This window comes from Calliphora vicina, chromosome 1 (assembly GCF_958450345.1).
Source record: "Calliphora vicina chromosome 1, idCalVici1.1, whole genome shotgun sequence".
In the NCBI taxonomy this organism is placed as follows: Eukaryota; Metazoa; Arthropoda; class Insecta; order Diptera; family Calliphoridae; genus Calliphora; species Calliphora vicina.
The window spans coordinates 62,959,396-62,982,387 of record NC_088780.1 but is presented as its reverse complement, the minus strand read 5'-3'; the positions used below and the strand labels follow the sequence as shown (position 1 = coordinate 62,982,387).

The window sequence follows — 22,992 nt, the reverse complement described above, 5'->3', positions numbered from 1 at the left end:
TGTTCTGTAACAAATCCAACGTTTCCTTATTGTAGATAATACAGGATCAGAAGATAGAATTAAATTATTAAAAATATCTTCATTTAGAGAGATTCTAGAACACTTCCTTGAGCTAAACTGATGAATATGCTAAAAAATCTCTATTCCTTGATTCTTGGGGTTCTTCTGTAAGCTCTCCTAAAGGCAAAATATTATGTTGAATGATGATGTTTCCATGACATAATATCTTGTGAACTGTAGGTGTCATTTCTTTCCAGGGATATAATTTCAAAAGTAATTTAGAAATGTCTGTAGAATACTCTCCAAATTTTGATGCGTTCACTTTATGCTGACTATTTATAGCCATTAGAATAATATTGACTTTTTGCAGTAATTCCATATTAATTCCGGTTATTTCTGAGGTAGTTTCAAAATGTTTGAAAAATCGCCTAGCGGTATTTCCATCGTTAGTGCTTCCATATACTGCGAGTGGCTTGTCAATATTTAATCCCATCCGCTTTTTGAATTCTTCTTTTCTCACTGGCTCTCATTTGCACTAGCTCTTTGCTGTTTTGTTTACGTTTTCCGGTATGCTTCTGTACTTTAAATCATATGCTATATGTAGAAAATGTTCCAGAAATCGTATGCGGGCATGTAAGGGTGATATTCCGAATTTTAGCGTTTCCTCATTAATTGTCCTCTCCTTTGAAATATTCGAAAATTCGGATTTTTTGTCACCACATATGTAGCAGTACCAAATAGATGATGTTCCTGTAATAGCATTGCCAACTTTTCCATCAATCATCGTTAGTTTTAAATCAAAGGAAATGTTAAATGAATAATTTTCAGTTTCGATTGTTATCGGTTCCACGTTTTTAATTTCCGCTTCAATACAATTTATTAAATCTTGTGTTGTTGTTTTGGATTCCTTTATATATTCAAAGCTTATTGGCCTACAAAAAGCTTTTGATCCTGGAGTCGAATTCTTCCAAATGTCATCGAAACTGGTTGATGGAGAATCGCTGTCAGCATACTTTCGAATTTTTAATGGAACAAACAATGCCATAAATACACTTTTATATTCCGAAGAGGTTTCGCTCGTGTTGATTTGTTTATATTCCGAGAGTGCTGATAATCCATCACACCCCCACTTGCAAATCACACCCCCACTTGCAAATGAGAATTAATTTTTTTAGTTGGTCTGTAGAAAAGTCAGAAGCAATCCTTAATGCAATATTTTCTAGTAGTGGGGCAAGTCCAATAACAGCCTTCCGATCCGTTATTTCAATAGGAGATGGTATAATGCTCTTCTTCTTTTCATTTAATTTATCATATGACGGTAAAATATCCACTCCTTTTTCTGACAGCGCATAGTGGTATGAGAATAAAAAAAGAGGGAAATAAATCTGCAACTTCTAAACCCTTACGCCGATTTGAATGAAATTTCACATGCGCAAAGAGGAAGTGCAGTCGAATTTGTTGAGTTTTGAATTTGGACCTCATGAGCCCACCAGGAGCGGGACCAGGTGTTCCCAAATTAGGACACCTCGGGTATGTTCAATTTTTAAAATGATCCTATTTCTTCGTTTGCGTTCCGATTTAAAAAAATACAGAATCTCAAAAATACACATACAGAATCTCCTCGTCGAGCACTACATAAAACCTCATCGTAGCTATCAATTATCTCTTATAGCTTAGGAGATATTCGCATTTGAAAATTTAATTTTCAACATTTTTACCCACCCTACACCAGTTTTTTGGTGACCGCGGTTCCAAATATTCTCCGATTTTATCCATTTTTCTTTTATAGGATTAACAATATACTTATATATCAAATAAAGAAAGAAGTGTAAAAATCATGACTGAGTCCAAAGTTACATGCATTTGAATATAAAAAAATTTAAAAAGGCGATTTTTCGCAATTTTTTTGGGAAAAAAGTACTTTTATTCTTTTTAAGTTATCTAAAAAATTTTCTAAGAGGATGTATAATAAATTTGTACTTTTTGAAAAGCTAACTTTACGCCAAATATTTTAAATGAAAAAAACATTTATAATTTTTGATACCGACGGGATCAGGTCCATTCAAAAAATGCCTATTTTTTATGTAAAATTCAACTTTAGGGCAAAAATTCTCAAATCGCATACTCGATATCAAAATATAGTCCCCTATTTTAGATGGCCCAATAAGTTCTTAATTATTTTGTAAAGGGTTTCGATAACCCCGCCCCTATTATGGATATTATAGCCAAAAACGAAAAAATCCCATTTTTTGGGATTTTTCAAGATTTTTTTGGGAATTGCGGGATACTTGATTACAAATTTCAAAATTTGTTTTTATTTTTCCATTTAAATAGAAAAATCTACATAACTGTGAAATTTCATTGAAAAATATTCATAAATAAAAATTTTATTTCAATTTGAAAAATTTGTATCTATGCAAAATTCAATAAAAAGCATTTTTTGTCATATTTTTCAAAAAAGTATTCAATGAATTTTTTAATTGTCAAAAGTTATATACGTGTCAAATAAATTAGGGAAAACTAAACAACTCGCTGAGAATTTACCTAGCACTGTTATTTTCATTCATAAAAATGTTATTATGTAGGCAACATGCTTTTTTATGAATTTCTATGTTCTCAGCGAGAAATTCGGAATATTGAAACATTTGTCCTTCACGATTTAAGGGTTAAAGTTTTCGATTTCAGACTATATTTTAAATAACCTTGACTATGTTATTCTGAATAACAGTAAGGAAATTCGGCTCATTCGCCAAAATATTTGTTTTTCTCGAAAATCTCAAAATTTATGTCGCTGGTACGGAAAAACTATAGGAGGATTGTCATATTTTTTTCATACTTTTATTCCCTATTATGTTAATAAATGCCCATGTGATGATCAAAAAATTCTGAAATTTGTTTAACAAAATTTTTAAAAATTTGAAATTGGAGTTTGAAACTGCCGTTAAAAAAAATATATTTTTTTGGTTATACCTGCGAAGATTTACGGTATCCTACGAAGACAAAAACTCATATACAAATAAATATGGATATATTCTAAGTAAAAATAAGCTTTTATTTTAATATTTCTCAAAATATGTTAATTTTTTCATACATTTCATGTTCAAGTGGCCTGAGACACGTTAATGGCCTGGCGATTTTTTAATAACTTTAACATTTTTTAACCAATTTTTGTCTTTTATATCTTATTAGAACGACAATTACGTACACATTTCGATTCTTTTAAATTAAATTGCAAAAGTAATTATTTAATGGCAAAATTTTTACAAAAACTGAAAAAAATGCATTTGTTCCCCTTGTAAATGCACCTCAAAACTAAATCGTTAAGTCGGCACTGGTTGCCCTTCTTAGAACAAGCTAAAAATTTGTTTGGTAGTATTTAGACTTGCCACCTTTGGAAATTTCCAAAACGGAACACCTCTAAATGATCAGAGCAAAATTCAAACAAATCCGTTTATAATTATTATCCTATTTTATTTATTAAAATCAACTATTATAACACATTCATTTTAATTGTGTAAAATCTACTCATAAAACTTTAACAAAACAAGAACATAAATAAAATAGGAATAGTTAATATTAATAGGACCAAATTAATGTATGTATGTTTATTTGTTTGTGACTTATAGCAAAATAAACCACTGGACCGATGCTCTTGATATTTTGAAAGCCGTAAACAGAATTTACTTCGGTATCATTGTGCGTGAAATTATCGTATGTTACAAAAACCAAATTTTACAAGAGAGCGTTATTATTAAATTTCTTTGCTTTAGCTGGTATCATCAATACCATATTTTAAATTCGATACAATAACCGATTTAGTAAATTAAATTTTACATATGATAAAATTAACTTAATAATATTTCCATAAATATAGCGAATATCATTATAATATTTTACTATGTAAAAATGTAAAATACGATAATCTCGCGCAAACGGGTCGATATACAAAGTAAATAGTTATTTTCAAATATCTGGTGAACTATCACTGTGAAAGTCTTTGAACTCTATACGAGCCAATTTCATATCTAACCAAAAATGGGACTGATCGGAATAGGTGATATGGCACCTTCCATAGAGAGTAAATAGTTATTTTCTAATATCTGGAGAACTATAATTGTGTAAGTCTTAAAATTTTGCCCTAATATCATCCTTACCATTCTATATAGTTTGGGTGAAAATGGCATTGTGTTAGTGGGCACCTCTCATACAATGTAAACTTTTAATTTCGAATATCTAAAGAACTATAATCCTAAAAGTATTTAAACTTTTTATGAATCAATTTCTTATCACTATACGGAGTTTGGCTGAAACATGCCCTTGAGGGCATTGTGTTATTCTCACTAATACACACTCAATACGAATGTTCTCAGCAAAAACTCAAAATAAACACAAAACAAAAACAATTTAATTTTCGGTGCAAAGTACACATATATTCATTTGTGTTCTCTTTTATATTTTAAACTACACCATATGCATTTTAAACACTCTCTTTCTGGCCACCTCTGTTGTAATATATTTAAACTTCGTATGAATCAAATTATTATCACTGTAGGGAGTTTAGCTAAAAATGGTCTGGATCGGAACAGTGTTTGTGTGATACTACGTAGGGATAGCGAAGCACAACGGCACAAAGTATATTCTGTGACAACGGTTTAAGCTAGTATTCATAGAGACGAGACACTCCGATTTGTCAAACAAAAATATAACAAATTATATGTCTGATACAACAACAAAATACATTGACTAGCATGTATTTTGTTGTTGCAAGAGTTAGGTTTTTGACAATTACGTCTCGTCTCTATGTTACCCTATGCTAGTATTTAATAAAGTTTAATTATTTCAGACCTTAATTTTAAATTTATATTTTTAATCACTTTTTATCAGCTTTTATTAAATCTTTATTTGAAGTAATAAATTCAACAAACTCAGCACATCTTAAGCTCAAATTGAAATGAACCAACAACTCAGCTTTAACTAAAGGTACAAGCATCCTAGAGCGGGTATCGTATCGTGCCATTTATTTTTCATGAATGTTAAAAAATGTTTACAGTATACATACTTTAAATTTTATTTGATATCAGAACTCATATGTAGAAGTTAGTGCATCATGTTAAAGGTATTTATAGACGGCAATACTGAGTATTAATATTTGTCAAAAACTCAATACAATTTCATCGTCTAAACAAAATTTGTATTAGATTTTCAAAAAAAACAAATGATTTTTTTGATTTACGGTCGGTATTTAAAATTTGTTTAATACAATTCAAAAACTTTTTATTTTCATATGTATCGGGTATGTATTTATAAAAACAAATAAGGCAAATAAAAATGTCAAGAAAATATAAAATAAAAATAAAATTTTCAGAAAAATATCAATCAAAAAAGAAATAAAATATTTCTAATACTATCGTGTAAACAATAAATGTTTTTTCGAAACGATTTTTTGAAATACCGACTGATTTCAATAATATTTTAAATTTGAAAAGTGTTAATACTCAGTATTGCCGTCTATAAATACCTTAAATAGTGATATTCAGTTTTGAGAAAATACTATATTTCAGAAAATAAAGCATCCTTGTCTATAGATATTTCCAATTTTTTTATATTTTTTGTGGTATTTAATGAAAAAGTTATGTTTTATTCAAAACGGGACAAATGGCGTCCCGTTCAGAGTATCGGCGGGACACGGGACCACAAAGTATACAGCTTTTTTTGAAATTGTTTCGATAGAAAGAGAAAACAAATTCGCGGTTTAATACAGACAGTGAGTTAAAACAAACACCTATATAAATAAGCACAAAACCAAACCAGTTGAAATTGTTTCGAGCGAAAGAGACAAATATATCTTTTTGCCGTGTCGCCTCTGTATACTTTGTGACGGGACATTCGACTCTAAAACTGGTCCAAGGCGAATTCATATAAGGTGTTCTCATTACCCCAGCTGATCAACAGATGTTTTATCCAAACTGTCAAAATTTATGTTTGTGTTGGTGCGCGCCATATATATGTGTGTGTTTGTATTTGTGTGTTTTTAATGCATCCACTTTTTTCTATTGTTTTATATTCAATTTCTTCTGTTTCTCCACGCGTTTGAACTCATCATCGAAAATTTTAACATCCTCCACCAGAGAAGCAAGCCGATTGAAAATTTTCGGCGGCGGCTGAAATCCAAAAATTTTCAGCGGCGGCGGCTCAGCTGGTTTGCGCCGATGTTTTTATCGGCTTAAAAAAAAAATCAGCTGCGCCGAATTAAAGCATAAAAAACGTAAATACAAACGTCATTCTCGGAGAAGAAAAATAAATAAGCTTAAACAAAACGTAAAAAACAATGTTTTATTCATTTAACAATTAATAAATAAAAATAAACATAAAATTAAAGAGATCGTAGTACTTTTGATTGGCACAGTCTGGATTTTAATAGGAAAATTACTTAATATTTAGTATTGGCTCTACCAAATGGTTGTTATCGTGCACAAATAGTTGTCTCTTTACGGTAAAGGGATTTAGTCGGCTTCTCTTGGCGGTTATACATGCCCCAGCTACAGAAAATGCTTCCTCTGATGATGCGGAAGTGGCAGGAATCCCAAAACAAAAATTAGCCAATTTGGATAAGTTGGGATAATACTTAAAACAAAAGATATCTTATCAAAAATTGAACTGTTAAAGGTTTTAAAATAATACTAACCTCTTCATTTTTTTTCCACCATTCTAAACATTCCAAATCTTCCTGTGGTGCATCAAAGTATGTTTTTATTTCCCGTGAGATGTTGGAATGGCTTGTTGTTTGCGTGCTGGTTGATGCCACAAAATCTAACATTTCCTTTCGAAGTTGGGATATCTTCTGTAATTGAAAGTGTTTGAATACATGAAGATTATAGAAACTTACATATGAATTTATATGTTTTTTTACTCACCGGTTTTTTTTGAAGGTCCGGGTTGTTCAACAATATGCTCAACGGGAGCTGGGGGATTGTCATTTAATATTTTTAATAATTCTTTATAAATTAAATCTTCTTTTGTGATATAGAGGCCTTCGGTGTACTCAACATCTAAAACTTGGTTTAAATCCATTTGGCTGTTCTTTGGAATTTTTTTTAACCAATTGTCCAAAATTGGCCAGTTACGTTGGCACGGATCCAGCAACGCGGCGACAACATGAATTTTTTTTATTTTAAAACGTTTGTTAAAGTTTTCTTTCGTAAAGTTGTATAACGAAATCATTATTCCAAATTCAGCCACGCTTTCATTATTTTCGAGCTGGCTTAAAATATTTTCGTAAAAAAATATTGCACTGCAAATTGTTGGATAACTTCGGCCTTGTAAATATGTGGTGGCTTTTTCAAAAATTGCCAAGAATTCCATAAACCCCTTAATAAGCTTCTTCTCCATTTCATTAAATATAAAAGCTTCCTTACCCGCTTTAATTAAGGCAATATTTATAGCATTGAAATTTTTAGAGAAACTTCGGAACATGTAAAGAAGAGTATTCCAACGGGTATCGTTGGAATTTTTTAAGGTGGTGGATCCTTCCTCTTGTAGCTTTTCAATTGACAATCCAAACTCCTCCTCTAATTGCAATGACTCCGCAATTTCATTGCTTTGTAGAAGCATATCAATTAAACTATCGTCCTTATAGTCTTTTTGAATTGAAGCCAACTCCTCTGTGGCATATGATAATTTTTTATACACTTCTTTAAGTTTTTTCACTGTTTGTTTAATTGCTTCAAATTCGTAGTGCTCAAGAATGTCGTGGACCAAGAAGCGATGTAGAGAGTGCGCCATGCACTCGTATCGCAATATGTTAGATATTTTTAAACCCGATATTATATTGGATCCTCCATCGCTTACTGCATGAATGACCCTATCATTTATTTTAAATTTACTTAATGTTGATGTTACTGTATCGGCAATACGTGAGCCGGTATGGGGGTGGGAAAAACATTATGTTGTTAGTGAAGCTGAAACCATTTCAAAATTTTTGCAATAATGAACCTTTATGTTTATGTATGCATTTTTTTTTGTAATTGTCTGTCCACAAATCTAACACTATCGAAATTTGTTTTGGAGCATCATTCAAAATAGTTTTAACTATGCCTAAGTAGACTTCATATACATCCTGCAACGCTGTAGTGGCTATAGTTCGGCTTCTGGGAAATTCCAGTTCTGGCTTTAAATGAGATATATATTTTTGAAACCCTTTCCTTTCAACTATGTTGAATGCCTGCAGATCCGAACAACACATTTCTGCGATTCTTCTAGCATTGGCAAATTTTTCATCCTCTTTTTTTTTATTCTTACTTGAAGATGATCCTGAAAGAGCTTCAGTGGTTTTTTTTAAACTAATTTCTGAATTCTTTGTTTTTAATTCAATTTCGTGTACGCTTCTTAGGTGCGTAATGTGGTTGGAAGTTGAGGTGGATACGGCGAAACTATATATAGCATTCATTTTTATCAAAAACGTAAAAATGACTATAAAAATGAACTTACCCTTTTAAAGTTGTATGCTCCATTTCGAAACATAATTTGCAGAAACGGTATTTTTCAAAAATTGACTTCCCGCGGAGGGTCAAAGTGCCAAAATAGTCCCAGACTATTGACCCTGTTCCTCTTCTCTCGCTGAGAACAATTTTGGCCACTTCCTTCGCAGCTTTGTTGCGCCGTAGAATTTGTTGGTATTCACCGACTTGATGATCGGCATAATTTTGAATAAGGGGGATATCATCATCAGAGCTGCCCTCCAAGACTTCATCCTCAGTTCGGAAAGATTGGGCACCGAGTATTTCAGCCTCATTAATTGTTTCGGAACTGGTTAGTTCCGTATTTTGTCTCTTGTCGTTTTTTAATTTAAAATAACTATTTATTTTTCGACTCATTATTAATTTTATTTAAATTTTCACTTTTATTTAAATTTTCACTTTTCACAACGTTGAATTTGAATTTTAAACTTTTAATAAAAAATCTATAACCGATTCTATATAACCGATTGCTTTTAATAATCAGTATTCGGATTTATATAATAATGTAACCGGCAAACAGTGTTGTATTTTGGGACGATTATTGTAAAAAAGTTACATTCATAAAACTATGTATATTTAAGTTTTTTTTTAAAATCGGCTCGAAATTAAGCCGCCGCTCAGCCGAGTAAATCGGCGGCGGCGTGGCTTGTTGGAAAAAATCAGCTAGCCGGCTAGCCGCCAGTCGCGCCGTTACGGCTTGCATCTCTGTCCTCCACATGAAATGAAGCAATAAAAATATATATTACATCAGTTTTTTGCAAGGCGAATCTATAGAAGGTGACGACAGAAGAACAGCTGTTTATTTTTTTTATTCAGTTGTTTAGACAAGTAAACTGTCAATTCACTTGTGTTTGTTGTGGCGAAAAATACAACAAACCCAAAAGCAAAAACAACCACAGGCAACTTTGACAGTTCACTTACCTTTTTACAAAAACAAAGTACCTGTTGTTTTTGTACATGTTGTATTTGTTGTAGTTCTGTCGTCACCTTCTATAGATTCGCCTTGGTTTTTTGTTAAATTCTACTTTAATATTGAATTCGCCTTACTTGTGTTTTTTGACAGATTGGGTAAAAAGCAAAAACAAAATGTATGTTTTTGTATTGTTGTATTTGTTATAGGGATGAGTACACCTTATATGAATTCGCCTTGAACTGGTCTGTCCCGACGAAAACTGGACGGTTGGCAAGTCTAGTAGTATTTTATGTCATTACGAAAGTTTTCAGAGGGTACCGTCTCAACATTTCAAAAAATTTAATTCTAAGGGACACTCTAGTATACATATATTATTTTATATTTATATATTTTATATTATCAGAAATATGGTTATTGTCTAAATAATCAGGGTTGTTATATTTATTTGTTTGATAACCCTGTTTTTATTGTATGACGTACCGTTGCCGCTGTTTAGGTATGGCATTTCAGCGTTAAAGCTAAGCGGAAAAAAACGTTCCGTCTTACGCTTTTGTTGAGGTTGGCTTGTAAAAGGGGGGTCAGACGGCATGTATTGGGACATGTATTCGATACATATGGAATTCCATGTGTATGTCAAAATTCACGTTATACATACGATTCATAATTTCCACGTTCAAACGTACATATGTAATTGCATGTGACATAACCTCTATCAGTTTATATGTTTGTTGTTTTTAACAATATATTTATTTAAAACATTTTTAAATCACAATATATATATTGAATGCGATGAAACTTTTTTGTTACGATTTTTCTTACTCGTTTTGGTTTTGTTTTTTTATTTTGCACTCACACAGTGTTGTATTTCAAAATACAACACTGTTATGATTTGTATGTGTTTTGTGACATGTATTGGGACAATTTTCCACATGTAAACATATACATACCGTGTGATTCATATGAAACTTTGTGTATGTCCCCTTTTACAATGCAGAAATTGAAAGGCAGACAGACGAAGTTTGTGGGCAAGGGGTCGAAGAGGTAGAGTGTGTTTTACACAGGTTTAGGTTAGTTCAAAAGAGAATGAGCAAAATGGCTGCCTTTCAATTTCTGCATTGTAAAAGGGGACTATAGCGGAGTTCAGTATTAAGTGCGAATGGTATTGCATCATTGCAAATGCAAAATTGTAAATGTTTTTGTGTGTATTTTGTTATTGGATTACGGTAAAATTTTGCATTTGCAATGATGCTAGACCATTCGCACTTAACAGTGAATACCGCTTATGTAAAATACATGTGTATAACTTGTGACATTTTTGGCAATTAGAGTATGTTCTATATTCGTGTGTATAACAGTGTTATATTTTGAAATACAACACTGTGTGAGTGCAAAATAAAAAACACAAAGAATAAAGAAAAATCATAACAAAATATGTTTCATTGCATTAAATATATTTATTGTGATTTAAAAATGTTTTAAATAAATATATTTTTAAAAACAACAAACATATAAACTAATAGAGGTTATGTCACATGCAATTACATATGTACGTGTGAACGGGGAAATTATGAATCGTATGTATAACGTGATTTTTGACATACACATGGAATTCCATATGTATCGAATATATGTCCCAATACATATGGAATACATGCCGTGTAACGCCGCTATTAGCGTGTGAGCATCTGAAAATTTTGTGAAAATGGTCGTTAGAAAAACAAATTACCTGTAGGGTTTCTACATGATGTATTTATTTGTTGTAGAACCCGTTTTCCCGTTTTCTCAATGTATCGACAAACTGCCTGTTACTAAATGTCACCATAAAACATTATTTTCAGTTGGCAATACCTCTCAAAATAGATGTGAAAGTTGGGAACCCTGCCTTCAAGTGACAACATGTTTACATAAATCAGCTGTTTAATGTGGCCATCGATAGCCGGAATCTTTTGAAAAATTCATTATCCTGCATGTCTGTAGTTAGGCCTGGCATGATAAACTCTTTCAGCATTCACTTGGAACTCACGTTCTTCGAGTTCATCCTCCATCAAATTAATGTTAATTCCTCTATTAAAATTTTTTTTTATAAAATCTATTTAATTTCGTTTACACAAACACATAAAAACTATGAACAGCTGTCAGCGGATTGGATTTATCTGTACGATAAATAAATAATTGGCAGTCAGGTTAGCTTTGCGACAGAATAGAAGCAAATGAGACATTGAGAAAACCAAATTTCTTTAACCTGCAGTTCTTTGTTGGGAAAAAAGATAATCACCTAATGAGAAAACGGCCCTAAAAGCACTTTGTAGATATTTACCTTCTTTGTCGCCCGTCATTTAATTGTTAACTATTTGGTTGTGGTTTGCCGACAGCGGTCGCAATTGTAACTAAATTGATAAATGTGTTTTTGATATACAATTCAAAACAAAATAAATATTTGCAGCAAAGTGAACATTAAATAGAAAAAGTAAACAAATATATACAGAATGTTAAATATACTGATCAAAAAGTGATAAAAAAAATTATTAGACATCCGCAAGGATTGTTACGAATTAGAACGTGAAAATACAGTAAATGAAAAGAATGAATGAATATTTAATCATCTCTTGGAATGTATTAGTTTAATTAAATATATGTATATTTATTATTAATTAATGTAATTAGATGAAATGAGGTTCCGGAGAATAATCCTTGTCGTAAGCGTATTCTTAACAACCGTTGTTATATATTTAATACATCATCACTATGATGTGTTGGCTAACTCTTCACACACTAAAGTTCCAGTAGCGAATAGCGTGCTTAAGTACGTACTTGAAACAAAAAGAAAATACATATTTTATTAATACATACATATATTTTATTTTTGTTTAGAACGTCCCGTCCAACTTTCTACATAGCCGTGGTTGCATGTGGTCAGCGGCTGCAAGAGACGTTGGTAATGATAAAATCTGCACTGCTATTTAACAACGCGAAAGACAAGTTGCACTTTTTAGTTTTTGCTGAAGATCAATTGCAGTCTAGTTTTAATGAAAAGCTTAGTGATTGGCGCTCTTTAAGAAAAGAAGAATTTGACTTTGAATTATATCCTCTTCAGTTTCCTTTAAATGGCGAATGGAAAACGTTATTTAAACCATGTGCTGCACAAAGGTTGTTCCTACCGGTAAGGTATTGTGGAGTTGTGTGGTAAATAAATATATCTTCTCAATGGTAATTTTTTCTAGTCTCTTTTGCAATCGGTTGAATCTCTTTTGTATGTGGATACAGACATATTATTTTTATCTCCAGTTGGGGATGTTTGGAAGTATTTCAGTAGATTTAATGACACTCAAATTGCTGCACTTACTCCAGAACATGAAGATCCCAATATTGGTTGGTACAATAGATTTGCACGTCATCCATACTATGGTCCATTGGGAGTAAATTCTGGTGTAATGTTAATGAATCTAACTCGCATGCGACAATTCAAATGGGAAGAACACGTACTCCCAATTCACAAAGAATATAAATTGCGTATAACCTGGGGTGACCAGGATATAATTAATATACTTTTTTATTACCATCCAGGTATTTAGTATTCCTCAATATTTATTATATGTACATTAGAGTGCTCCAAGATTGTATGGACGAAAAAAACTTTCTAGGTACAGGCCGTCCCCCCCCTCTAGAATTGTTCTATGCATTGTAGAAACACGTTGTGTAAAATATTAGGATGATAGGATAACGTTAACTGGTGGCGCAACGACGCTGAAGTTTTGAGGTGCATTTACAAGGGGAAAATATGCAATTTTTTCAGTTTTTGTAAAAATTTTGCCATTAAATAATGACTTTTACAATTTAATTTAAAAGAATCGAAATGTGTACGTAATTGTCGTTATAATCTATATATATAAAAGAGTAACGTTACTGACTGACTGACTGACTGACTCATTCATCATCGTACAGCCCAAACGGCTGAAGCTAGAATCATGAAATTTTAACTGTGGGTTCCTCCCTCCCCAAAACGATCCGATAAGAAGGGATTTTTGGAAATTCGAACGTTTAGGGGGTAAAAAAGGGTAAAAACGGGTAAATTCGGTAACCTTATATCTTAAAAACTAATAAAGATACAAAAAAACTTAAAATTGCTTGTTACTCCATTCAAAAAATAAGCTGACAGGTGTTTCGTACTTTTTCGAAATTCGAAACTTTTAGGGGAGATAACGGGTAAAAACTGTATTTTGGTACTTTTTTGGCACCCTATGTATCCTTTAAACCAATAAACATAGAATCAAATTTTAAATCGTGTTCTTTACTTATCAAAAAATAAAAAATATAGGTTTGGTACTTTTTGGAAATTCGAACCCTTAAGGGATAAAAATTGTGTTTATTTTTGGTACTTTTTCATAAAATATGTTTTTCTATAATTTGACATAGACATACGAATATTTTATTATGAGCTCCCACCGCGTTACAGAAATTTATTTGAATAAAATTGTACCACCCCAATGGGGATAAAAAAGGTACCAAAAAGGGGATAAAATCGGGAAAATTGAAATTATTAAGCCAATTTTGATAATTTTTTTTAACGTTGGTTCATACAAAAATTAACTAACAGGGTGTTATTTGGAACTCGAGTACCAAGGTGTATATTGGGCCAAATCCGGGTAAACAGTTTGGTACTTTTTTTAAAACATATTTATTCTTGGGCACATTAACACAGATTTTAATATTTTGAGACATGCCTATAGCATAAACAATTTTGGCAAAATGGAATATTTTTAAATTTCAAGGAAGAAAAGGGAAATTGGTAATTTTCTCCTAATGGTACTTTTTTAACATTTTAAATTATTTCAGTTATCGACATTAAAGTTAGCTGATATGTATCTGAGTGAAGTTAGTGTTAGGAATAGCGGATAATATTTAGGTACCAAAATGTTTGAACTGAACTATTGGTACTTTTTTGTTCTTCTAATGGTACTTTTTTGAAATTTCTATAACAATGGACTTAGAAACATGAAATTAAACATATATGGTCCTAAGTGAGTGAGAATTCTAGGGGGAGACTTTTTGGTACTTTTTCTTTATTGGAATGGTACTTTTTGTTATTTCTTCACCAATTAACCTAGAAACAAGAAATAAAGCTTATATATAAACCGAGTGAGTGGGAAACCACAGGCGTGGGTTTTTTGGTACTTTTTCTATATTCTAATTAGGGATGCCAAACGGGACTGGGTTTTACAAATCCCGGGATTCGGGATTTTAGAAATGTAAATCCCGGGATCCCGGGATTTTTCGGGACCCCGGGATTTTTCGGGATCCCGGGATTTTTCGGGATTTCGGGATTTTTCGGGACTTCGGGATTTTAGTTAAACGTCAAAAACATAAAATTCAACAATAAAAACTATTTATTTCGTTAATATGAATAAGAAAAAATATAACAAAGCAAAAACTAATGCATTGAATTAAAATAAATTTAACCGTGATAAATCCATAACAAAATTGAAAATTTTATAACTTTTGTATTGAGTACATATGCCATGTTCATAGCAAGAGGATTTTTAGGAAAGCGGACATTGCCCTTACTATGAGACCAATCGTGTAAAAATTGGTAATGAAGTTTAAAAGTTATTTGCAATTGAAACTGCACAACTTTTGTCGAAAATGTTTGCTCCATCCCTATATTAATATTAAAAATAAAAAGTATTGTTTTATTATATTACAAAAAATGTCGGCCTGTCTGTTAAAAACACGATAGGGCACAAACGAAAGAAGCCAGCTGGCTAAAATTATCCACAAATATATGGTTTGTTTGGTATTGAAAATGGTCCATGATTTCCCCTAGCCCCATACAATTGTCTCCCGGAATACTATTTGAGCAGTCATAAATATGTTGAATATGCGCCAATCCTTAAAAAATTGTGCACAAAATAAGTTCTAAGTACTCCGAAATTATACTGCAAAGTATTGCGGAAATCGGGCTACATTTGTCCCTAGTCCAATTGGCTTATAATAATTAATATCGTGATTAAAATGGTCATAAACAAGTTGTATATGAAAATAAACCCTTCTACCAACTTTTGTGAGTTCCAGTCCAAAATATTTTATAGTCAGTAAATAATTTGTATATGGGGGATTTCATGTCAAGTGAACCAACTTTTGAAATCGATGTCTTCCGATCGGGATGAAATTTGCACCAAGGTTAGCTCTATTGGATAGTAACTCAGACACAATTTTTCAACAACATCGGTCGAGAACTCTCTGAGTTATAGGGGGTAAAATTTTGACAATTTGGTCAAACAGGGGTTTTTTCTTATCCATGTAACTTATTACCTATTGTTCTTAGCAAAATGTGTTCCAAATAGTATAGATAGCTATTTCTTCGATCTTTCGAAAAAAAATATTTAAAAAAAAAAATAAAAAATTTTTAATATTTTTTTTCCGAAATCAAAAACTTTTTTGACTTTTTTTTAAAATACGCTATTTTTTTTTATTTTTTTTTTTTTCTTAAAATAAAGTTTAGATATTTTCCTTGAACACCTACTTGGTCGCTTAGTGGGATGCGAGTGGGATATCTATCAAAATAAATATTTTGTAACTCAAAACATAAAATTTTTGACTTTTTTTGCAAAATCAAAAACTTTGTTGACTTTTTTTTTTCAAAATGGACCCTTTTTTAATCTTTTTTTTTAGGTCAAACAAAAGCTTAGATATTATCCTTGAAGACCCTTTTGGTCGCTTAGTGGGATGCGAGTGGGATATCTATCAAAATAAATATTTTTTAACTCAAGACTTACAATTTTTGACTTTTTTTTTGCAAATACGATTTTTTTTCCAAATGGGCCCTTTTTTTAAAATTTTTTTTGTAGTCAAAAGAAAGCTTAGGTCCATTCCTTTAAGATATTTTTAGTCCCTTAGTGGGATGCGAGTAGGATATCTATCAAAATAAATATTTTGTAACGCAAGACATACAATTTTTTAATTTTTTTTTGCAAAATCAAAATTTTTTTCCAATATGGGAACTTTTTTAATTTTTTTTTTTTGCTCAAAAGAAAGCCTAGGTCCATTTCTTTAAGATATTTTTAGTCCCTTAGTGGGATGCGAGTGGGATATCTATCAAAATAAATATTTTGTAACGCAAGACATACAATTTTTTAATTTTTTTTTGCAAAATCGAAATTTTTTTCCAATATGGGACTTTTTTTTAAAAATTTTTTTTGCTAAAAAGAAAGCTTAGGTCTTTTCCTTTAAGACCTATTTTGTCACTTAGGAAGATGTGAGTAGGATATCTATTAAAATAAAAATGTTGTAACTCAAGACATTCAATTATTGACTTTTTTTTTGCAAATTCGAATTTTTTTTCAAAATGGGCCCTTTTTTAAAAAATTTTTTTTAGTCAAAAGAAAGCTTAGGTCCATTCCTTTAAGATATTTTAGGTCCCTTAGTGGGATACGAGTGGGATATCTATCAAAATAAATATTTTGTAACTCAAGATATACAATTTTTGATTTTTTGGCAAAATCAAAAACTTTTTTGACTTTTTTTTAAAATGGGCCCTTTTTGTAATTTTTTTTTTGCTATAAAGAAAGCTTAGGCCTATTCCTTTAAGATGGTTTTGATCGCTTAGTGGGATGCGAGTGGGATATATATCAAAATAAATGTTTTGTAACTCAAGACATACAATTTTTGTGTTAAAACATTTATTTTGATAGATATCCCACTCGCATCCCACTAAGGGACTAAAAATATCTTAAAGGAATGGACCTAAGCTTTCTTTTGACTACAAAAAAAATTTTAAAAAAAGGGCCCATTTGGAAAAAAAATCGTATTTGCAAAAAAAAAAGTCAAAAATTGTAAGTCTTGAGTTAAAAAATATTTATTTTGATAGATATCCCACTCGCATCCCACTAAGCGACCAAAAGGGTCTTCAAGGATAATATCTAAGCTTTTGTTTGACCTAAAAAAAAAATTAAAAAAGGGTCCATTTTGAAAAAAAAAAGTCAACAAAGTTTTTGATTTTGCAAAAAAAGTCAAAAATTTTATGTTTTGAGTTACAAAATATTTATTTTGATAGATATCCCACTCGCATCCCACTAAGCGACCAAGTAGGTGTTCAAGGAAAATATCTAAACTTTATTTTAAGAAAAAAAAAAAAATAAAAAAAAATAGCGTATTTTAAAAAAAAGTCAAAAAAGTTTTTGATTTCGGAAAAAAAATATTAAAAATTTTTTATTTTTTTTTTTAAATATTTTTTTTCGAAAGATCGAAGAAATAGCTATCTATACTATTTGGAACACATTTTGCTAAGAACAATAGGTAATAAGTTACATGGATAAGAAAAAACCCCTGTTTGACCAAATTGTCAAAATTTTACCCCCTATAACTCAGAGAGTTCTCGACCGATGTTGTTGAAAAATTGTGTCTGAGTTACTATCCAATAGAGCTAACCTTGGTGCAAATTTCATCCATCGGAAGACATCGATTTCAAAAGTTGGTTCACTTGACATGAAATCCCCCATATAATGATATTAACATAAATTTCGATATAAGTCATTCATTCATAAATGCTAATCAAGTCTCCATTGATGGTGGGTATACAAGATTCGGCGAGATTAGAATTATAAGTATGCTGAAATTTAGCTTTCTAGGTATTTTAGAAGCTTGAAAAATCTTCCTGAAAATATCAAAAATCTTGTAATATTTCGGGATTCGTTAATCCCGAAAAATCCCGGGATTCTTTTTCACAAATCCCGGGATTCGGGAAATCCCGATCCCGAAAAATCCCGGAATTTTCGGGATCGGGATTTCGGGATTGGCATCCCTAATTCTAATGGTACTTTTTTGAATTTTCTATAACAATGGACTTAGAAACATGAAATTAAACATATATGGGCCTAAGTGAGTGAGAATTCTAGGGGGAGACTTTTTGGTACTTTTTCTTTATTGGAATGGTACTTTTTGTTATTTCTTCACCAATGAACCTAGAAACATGAAATAAAGCTTATATATAAACCGAGTGAGTGGGAAACCACAAGCGTTGTTTTTTTTGGTACTTTTTCTATATTCTAATGGTACTTTTTTGAATTTTCTATAACTATGGACTTAGAAACATGAAATTAAGCATATATGGTCCTAAGTAAGTGAGAATTCTAGGGGGAGACTTTTTGGTACTTTTTCTTTATTCTAATGGTACTTTTTGAATTTTCTATAACTATGGACTTAGAAACATGAAATTAAGCTTATATTGGCCGAAGTGAGCGGGAATCTACAAGTGACTGCTTTTTGGTACTTTTTCTATATTCTAATGGTACTTTTTGTATTTTCTGTAATAATGGACATAGAAATATGAAGTTAAGCATATATGGTCCTAAGTCAGTGAGAATTCTAGGGGGAGACTTTTTGGTACTTTTTCTTTATTCTAATGGTACTTTTTTTGAATTTTCTATAACAATGGACTTAGAAACACGAAATTAAACAAATATGGTCCTAAGTGAGAAGTCTAGGGGGAGACTTTTTGGTACTTTTTCTTTATTCAAATGGTACTTTTTGTAATTTCTTCACCAATGAACCTAAAGCCATGAAATTAAGCTTATATGGACCCGAGTGAGTCGGAAACCACAAGTGGGGGATTTTTGGTACTTTTTATATATTCTAATGGTACTTTTTATATATTCTAATGGTACTTTTTGAATTTCCTATAATAATGGACCTAGAGTTTCCAAAAAATCGAAGAATTTCAAAACCACGGTTTCGGTTTTAAAAAATTAAAAAGCGATCGGTTTCGGTTTTGTGATAATTTATTAAATATGAAGTATTATAGAAACAAAATTAGTTGATAATATAGGAAATGATATACAAATCTAAAATTCAAACTTATGGTTTAGTGAATGCGAATTTAAAAGTGATAATCGATGGTACTATTTTCTTATTGCAATGGTACTTTTTGAACAACATAATAGGGAATAAAAATGTGAAAAAAGTATGTCAATATCTCCTATAGTTTTTCCGTACCTGTGATATAAATTTTGCGATTTTCGAGAAAAACTAATTTTTTGGCCATATTTTGGGGAATGACCAGAATTTCATTACTGTAATGATTTTTGAGTAAAAGCTATTCAGAATAATATAGTCCAGGTAATTTTAAATATAGTTTGAAAGTTTTACTAAAATCGGAAAACTTTAACCCTTAAATCGTGAAGGTCAAAGGTAAATTTTTTCAATATTTGGAATTTCTCATGGAAAAATAGCGAAATATTATATATTTTTGGGCCGATTTTGATGAAACTTAAGAAAAATATAAAATGAAGTCTAGTATTCACAATAACAGTAAAAAAATGGAAATTAACCCTTAAGAGTACTTGGGGTCAAAATTTTTTTTTTCAGTATCTTTTTTCTTTATTGAATCTTTCTTTTTAGAAATTTACAAATAAGTATTCAAATCTTAACCTAAACTAAAAAAATGAATGTGTTTTTCGTGATTTTAAAAGTTGAGGGTCATTTGGACCCGAAGTGCTATTAAGGGTTAAAGTTTTCCGATTTTAGTAAAACTTTCAAACTATATTTAAAATTACCTGGACTATATTATTCTGAATAGCTTTTACTCAAAAATCATTACAGTAATGAAATTCTGGTCATTCCCCAAAATATGGCCAAAAAATTAGTTTTTCTCGAAAATCGCAAAATTTATATCGCAGGTACGGAAAAACTATAGGAGGTATTGACATACTTTTTTCACATTTTTATTCCCTATTATGTTGTCAATAAATCCCCATGTGATGATAAAAAAAATTCTGAAATTTGTTTAACAAAATTTTTAAAAATTTGAAATTGGAGTTTTGAAACTGCCGTTAAAAAAATTTAATTTTTTTGGTCATACCTGCGAATAGGTTAACGGTATCCTACGAGGATAAAAACTCATATACAAGTAAATATGGATATATTTTAAGTAAAAATAAGCTTTTATTTTAATATTTCTCAAAATATGTTAATTTTGTTCATAAATTTCTTGTTCTAGTGGCCTGAGACACGTTAATGGCCTGGCGATTTTTTAATAACTTTAACATTTTTTCACCAATTTTTGTCTTTTATATCTTATTATAACGACAATTACGTACACATTTCGATTCTTTTAAATTAAATTGTAAAAGTCATTATTTAATGGCAAAATTTTTACAAAAACTGAAAAAATTGCATATTTTCCCCTTGTAAATGCACCTCAAAACTTCAGCGTCGTTGCGCCACCAGTTAACGTTATCCTATCATCCTAATATTTTACACAATGTGTTTCTACAATACATAGAACAATTCTAGAGGGGGGGACGGTCAAAATTCGCAATTTTATTTTTTTGGAGCACTCTAATGTACATAGGTACAATCGCACTCGTTCAGCAATACAGTATTAAATCAAAATTCTAAAATTTTCAGTAGAGGGCAAAAACTGTTTGTGATTACATTTTAAGAGAATATGAAAATCCGAATACATCATTTTAAGCAAATTCCATTTGAAATTATATTTACATTGTTTTTCTTTAAAATTTTTGCAATTATTGCAAAATAAATTATTTTTCTGTAACTTCTTGATATTTTTATACCCTTCACCATGAGTGGCAAGGGTATATATAAGTTTGTCATTCCGTTTGTAATTTCCACATTTTTCATTTGCGACCCCATAAAGTATATATATTCTGGATCGTTATAGATAGCGGAATCGATATAGCCATGTCCGTCTGTGTGTTGAAATCAACTTTCCGAAGCCCCCAAATAACTTACATACACGATTCATACATCAATATCTCCGAATTTCTTCCGGCTCTGTCGAGAAAATCGGTCCACAAATGGCTGAGATATAAGGAAAAAACTAGGACAACCTCGATTTTTGACCTATATCTGGATTACTAAGTCATTAACCTTTAACTTATGAGGTGGTGGTAAATTTTACACCCTCTCTTCATTTTTTTAAAGTTTTATCAAAAAGGCTTGCGAAATAAAGTGCCTGCATTTTTGTTTCAAATAACATTTTGCTTTCCTTTTTTAATTTTTTTAAATTGAAATTGTTGTATCTTATTGTTAAAAAGCAAATATTAACGAAAAAATGTTTTTTAAAGTAAAATTTTTTGCAAAAATTATAAGGTGTAAAATTTACACCACATCTGTGACTATGTCAAAAATTTTCACGTCATAAGTTAAAGGTTAATATAGACAATATGGATATCTAATGATAGATATTTCAAAGACCTTTACAACGAAGTATATAAGACCGTAGTAAGTTTGACATACAATGGGTCAAAATCGGAAAAAAATATTTTTTAACCCGAATTTTTTTTTCATCAAAAATTTTTTTTTTTCATAAATTCTTTTTCCAAAAAAAAATAATTAAAGAAATTTAAAAAAAACAAATTTTGATTTGGAAAAAAAAAAATTTTAAAAATAATTTAAAACATTAAAAAAAAAATTTTGATTTTGTTTAAATAAAAATATTTAAAAAAAAAATTTGATTATTTTTAACTTGAATAAAGGCTCAATTCAAAATAATACATTTTTTTATGAAAATATACCATGTATTTCTATTTAAATTTTTGTATTAACTCAAAATAATACCTTTTTGTTGATACAATGTGGTCTCAAATGTGGTTTTCACGATGAAAGAGTAATCGGAATACGTTGAAATTTTTACAGTAGATAGATATTGATGTTGTTAGTTAATTTCTTGCAAAAAGTGAATTTTTAAAAATTTTGAGTTAATACAGTATTGTTGAACGAGTGCGATATGTATGTATATACTTTTTATTTCCACTAAACAATTTGATTTTTCTTTCAGAAAAACTTTTTATAATTCCTTGTGAATACAACTACCGTCCAGACCATTGCATGTATATGAGTATTTGCAATGCCTCTGTGGAAGGCATTAAAATCATGCATGGCAACCGTGGATACTTTCATTCAAATAAACAACCTTTATTTCGAGCTGCGTTCGAAGCAATAGAAAGTTTTCAGTTGGGTTCCAACCCATATAGCGATTTCCTGGTGCCTCTGAAGGACGGTTTACAGAATCCGATAGTTACTGAATCAAATTGCGGCAAAGTTGCTAAGGAACTCGTACTATTGGCAAACAAAATATTTAAAAATGAATACTATTACGATACATAATATGAACTCGGCAAACATTTGTCCTATCTTCTCAAATCGTAATTTTATACCCTCCACCTGCGTGAGAAGGGTATATATAAGTTTGTCATTCCGTTTGTAATTTCACACAATATAATTTTCCGACCCTATAAAGTATATATATTCTGGATCCTTATAGATAGCAGAGTCGATTAAGCCATATCCCTCTGTCTGTTGAAATTAACTTTCCGAAGCCCCCAAATAACGATTCATACATCAATATCTCCGGAATTCTTCCGGCTCGGTTGCTATTTAAAATCAAGAAAATCGGTCCACAAATGGCTAAGATATAAGGAAAAAACCTGGACAACTACGATTTTTGACCTGTATCTGGATTAATAAGTCATTAATATAGACACTATCTGACTTCATAAACGCATCTTGCAAAGCAACACTGCAATGCATAGTTTTTTATAAACGCAA

The 22,992-nt window shown here is 30.8% G+C and overlaps 1 protein-coding gene and 1 long non-coding RNA gene across 2 annotated transcripts; one reads left to right on the top strand and one right to left on the bottom strand.

Moving 5' to 3' along the window:
- Positions 1 to 6,307: 6,307 nt before the first annotated feature.
- LOC135949231 (uncharacterized) lies at positions 6,308 to 7,456 on the bottom strand. The gene is made up of 2 exons (XR_010575857.1): positions 6,686 to 7,456; positions 6,308 to 6,624 (listed from the first exon to the last, which is right to left on the bottom strand). It is a non-coding gene; the product is annotated as an uncharacterized LOC135949231 (long non-coding RNA).
- Positions 7,457 to 12,082: 4,626 nt separating this feature from the next.
- Positions 12,083 to 22,687, top strand: shams (glucoside xylosyltransferase 1 shams). Its single transcript, XM_065498729.1, has 4 exons — positions 12,083 to 12,232; positions 12,301 to 12,589; positions 12,651 to 12,993; positions 22,223 to 22,687. Exons 1-4 carry the CDS (start codon positions 12,099 to 12,101, stop codon positions 22,549 to 22,551), a joined length of 1,095 nt encoding a protein of 364 aa, XP_065354801.1. The 5' UTR covers positions 12,083 to 12,098; the 3' UTR covers positions 22,552 to 22,687.
- Positions 22,688 to 22,992: the final 305 nt, after the last annotated feature.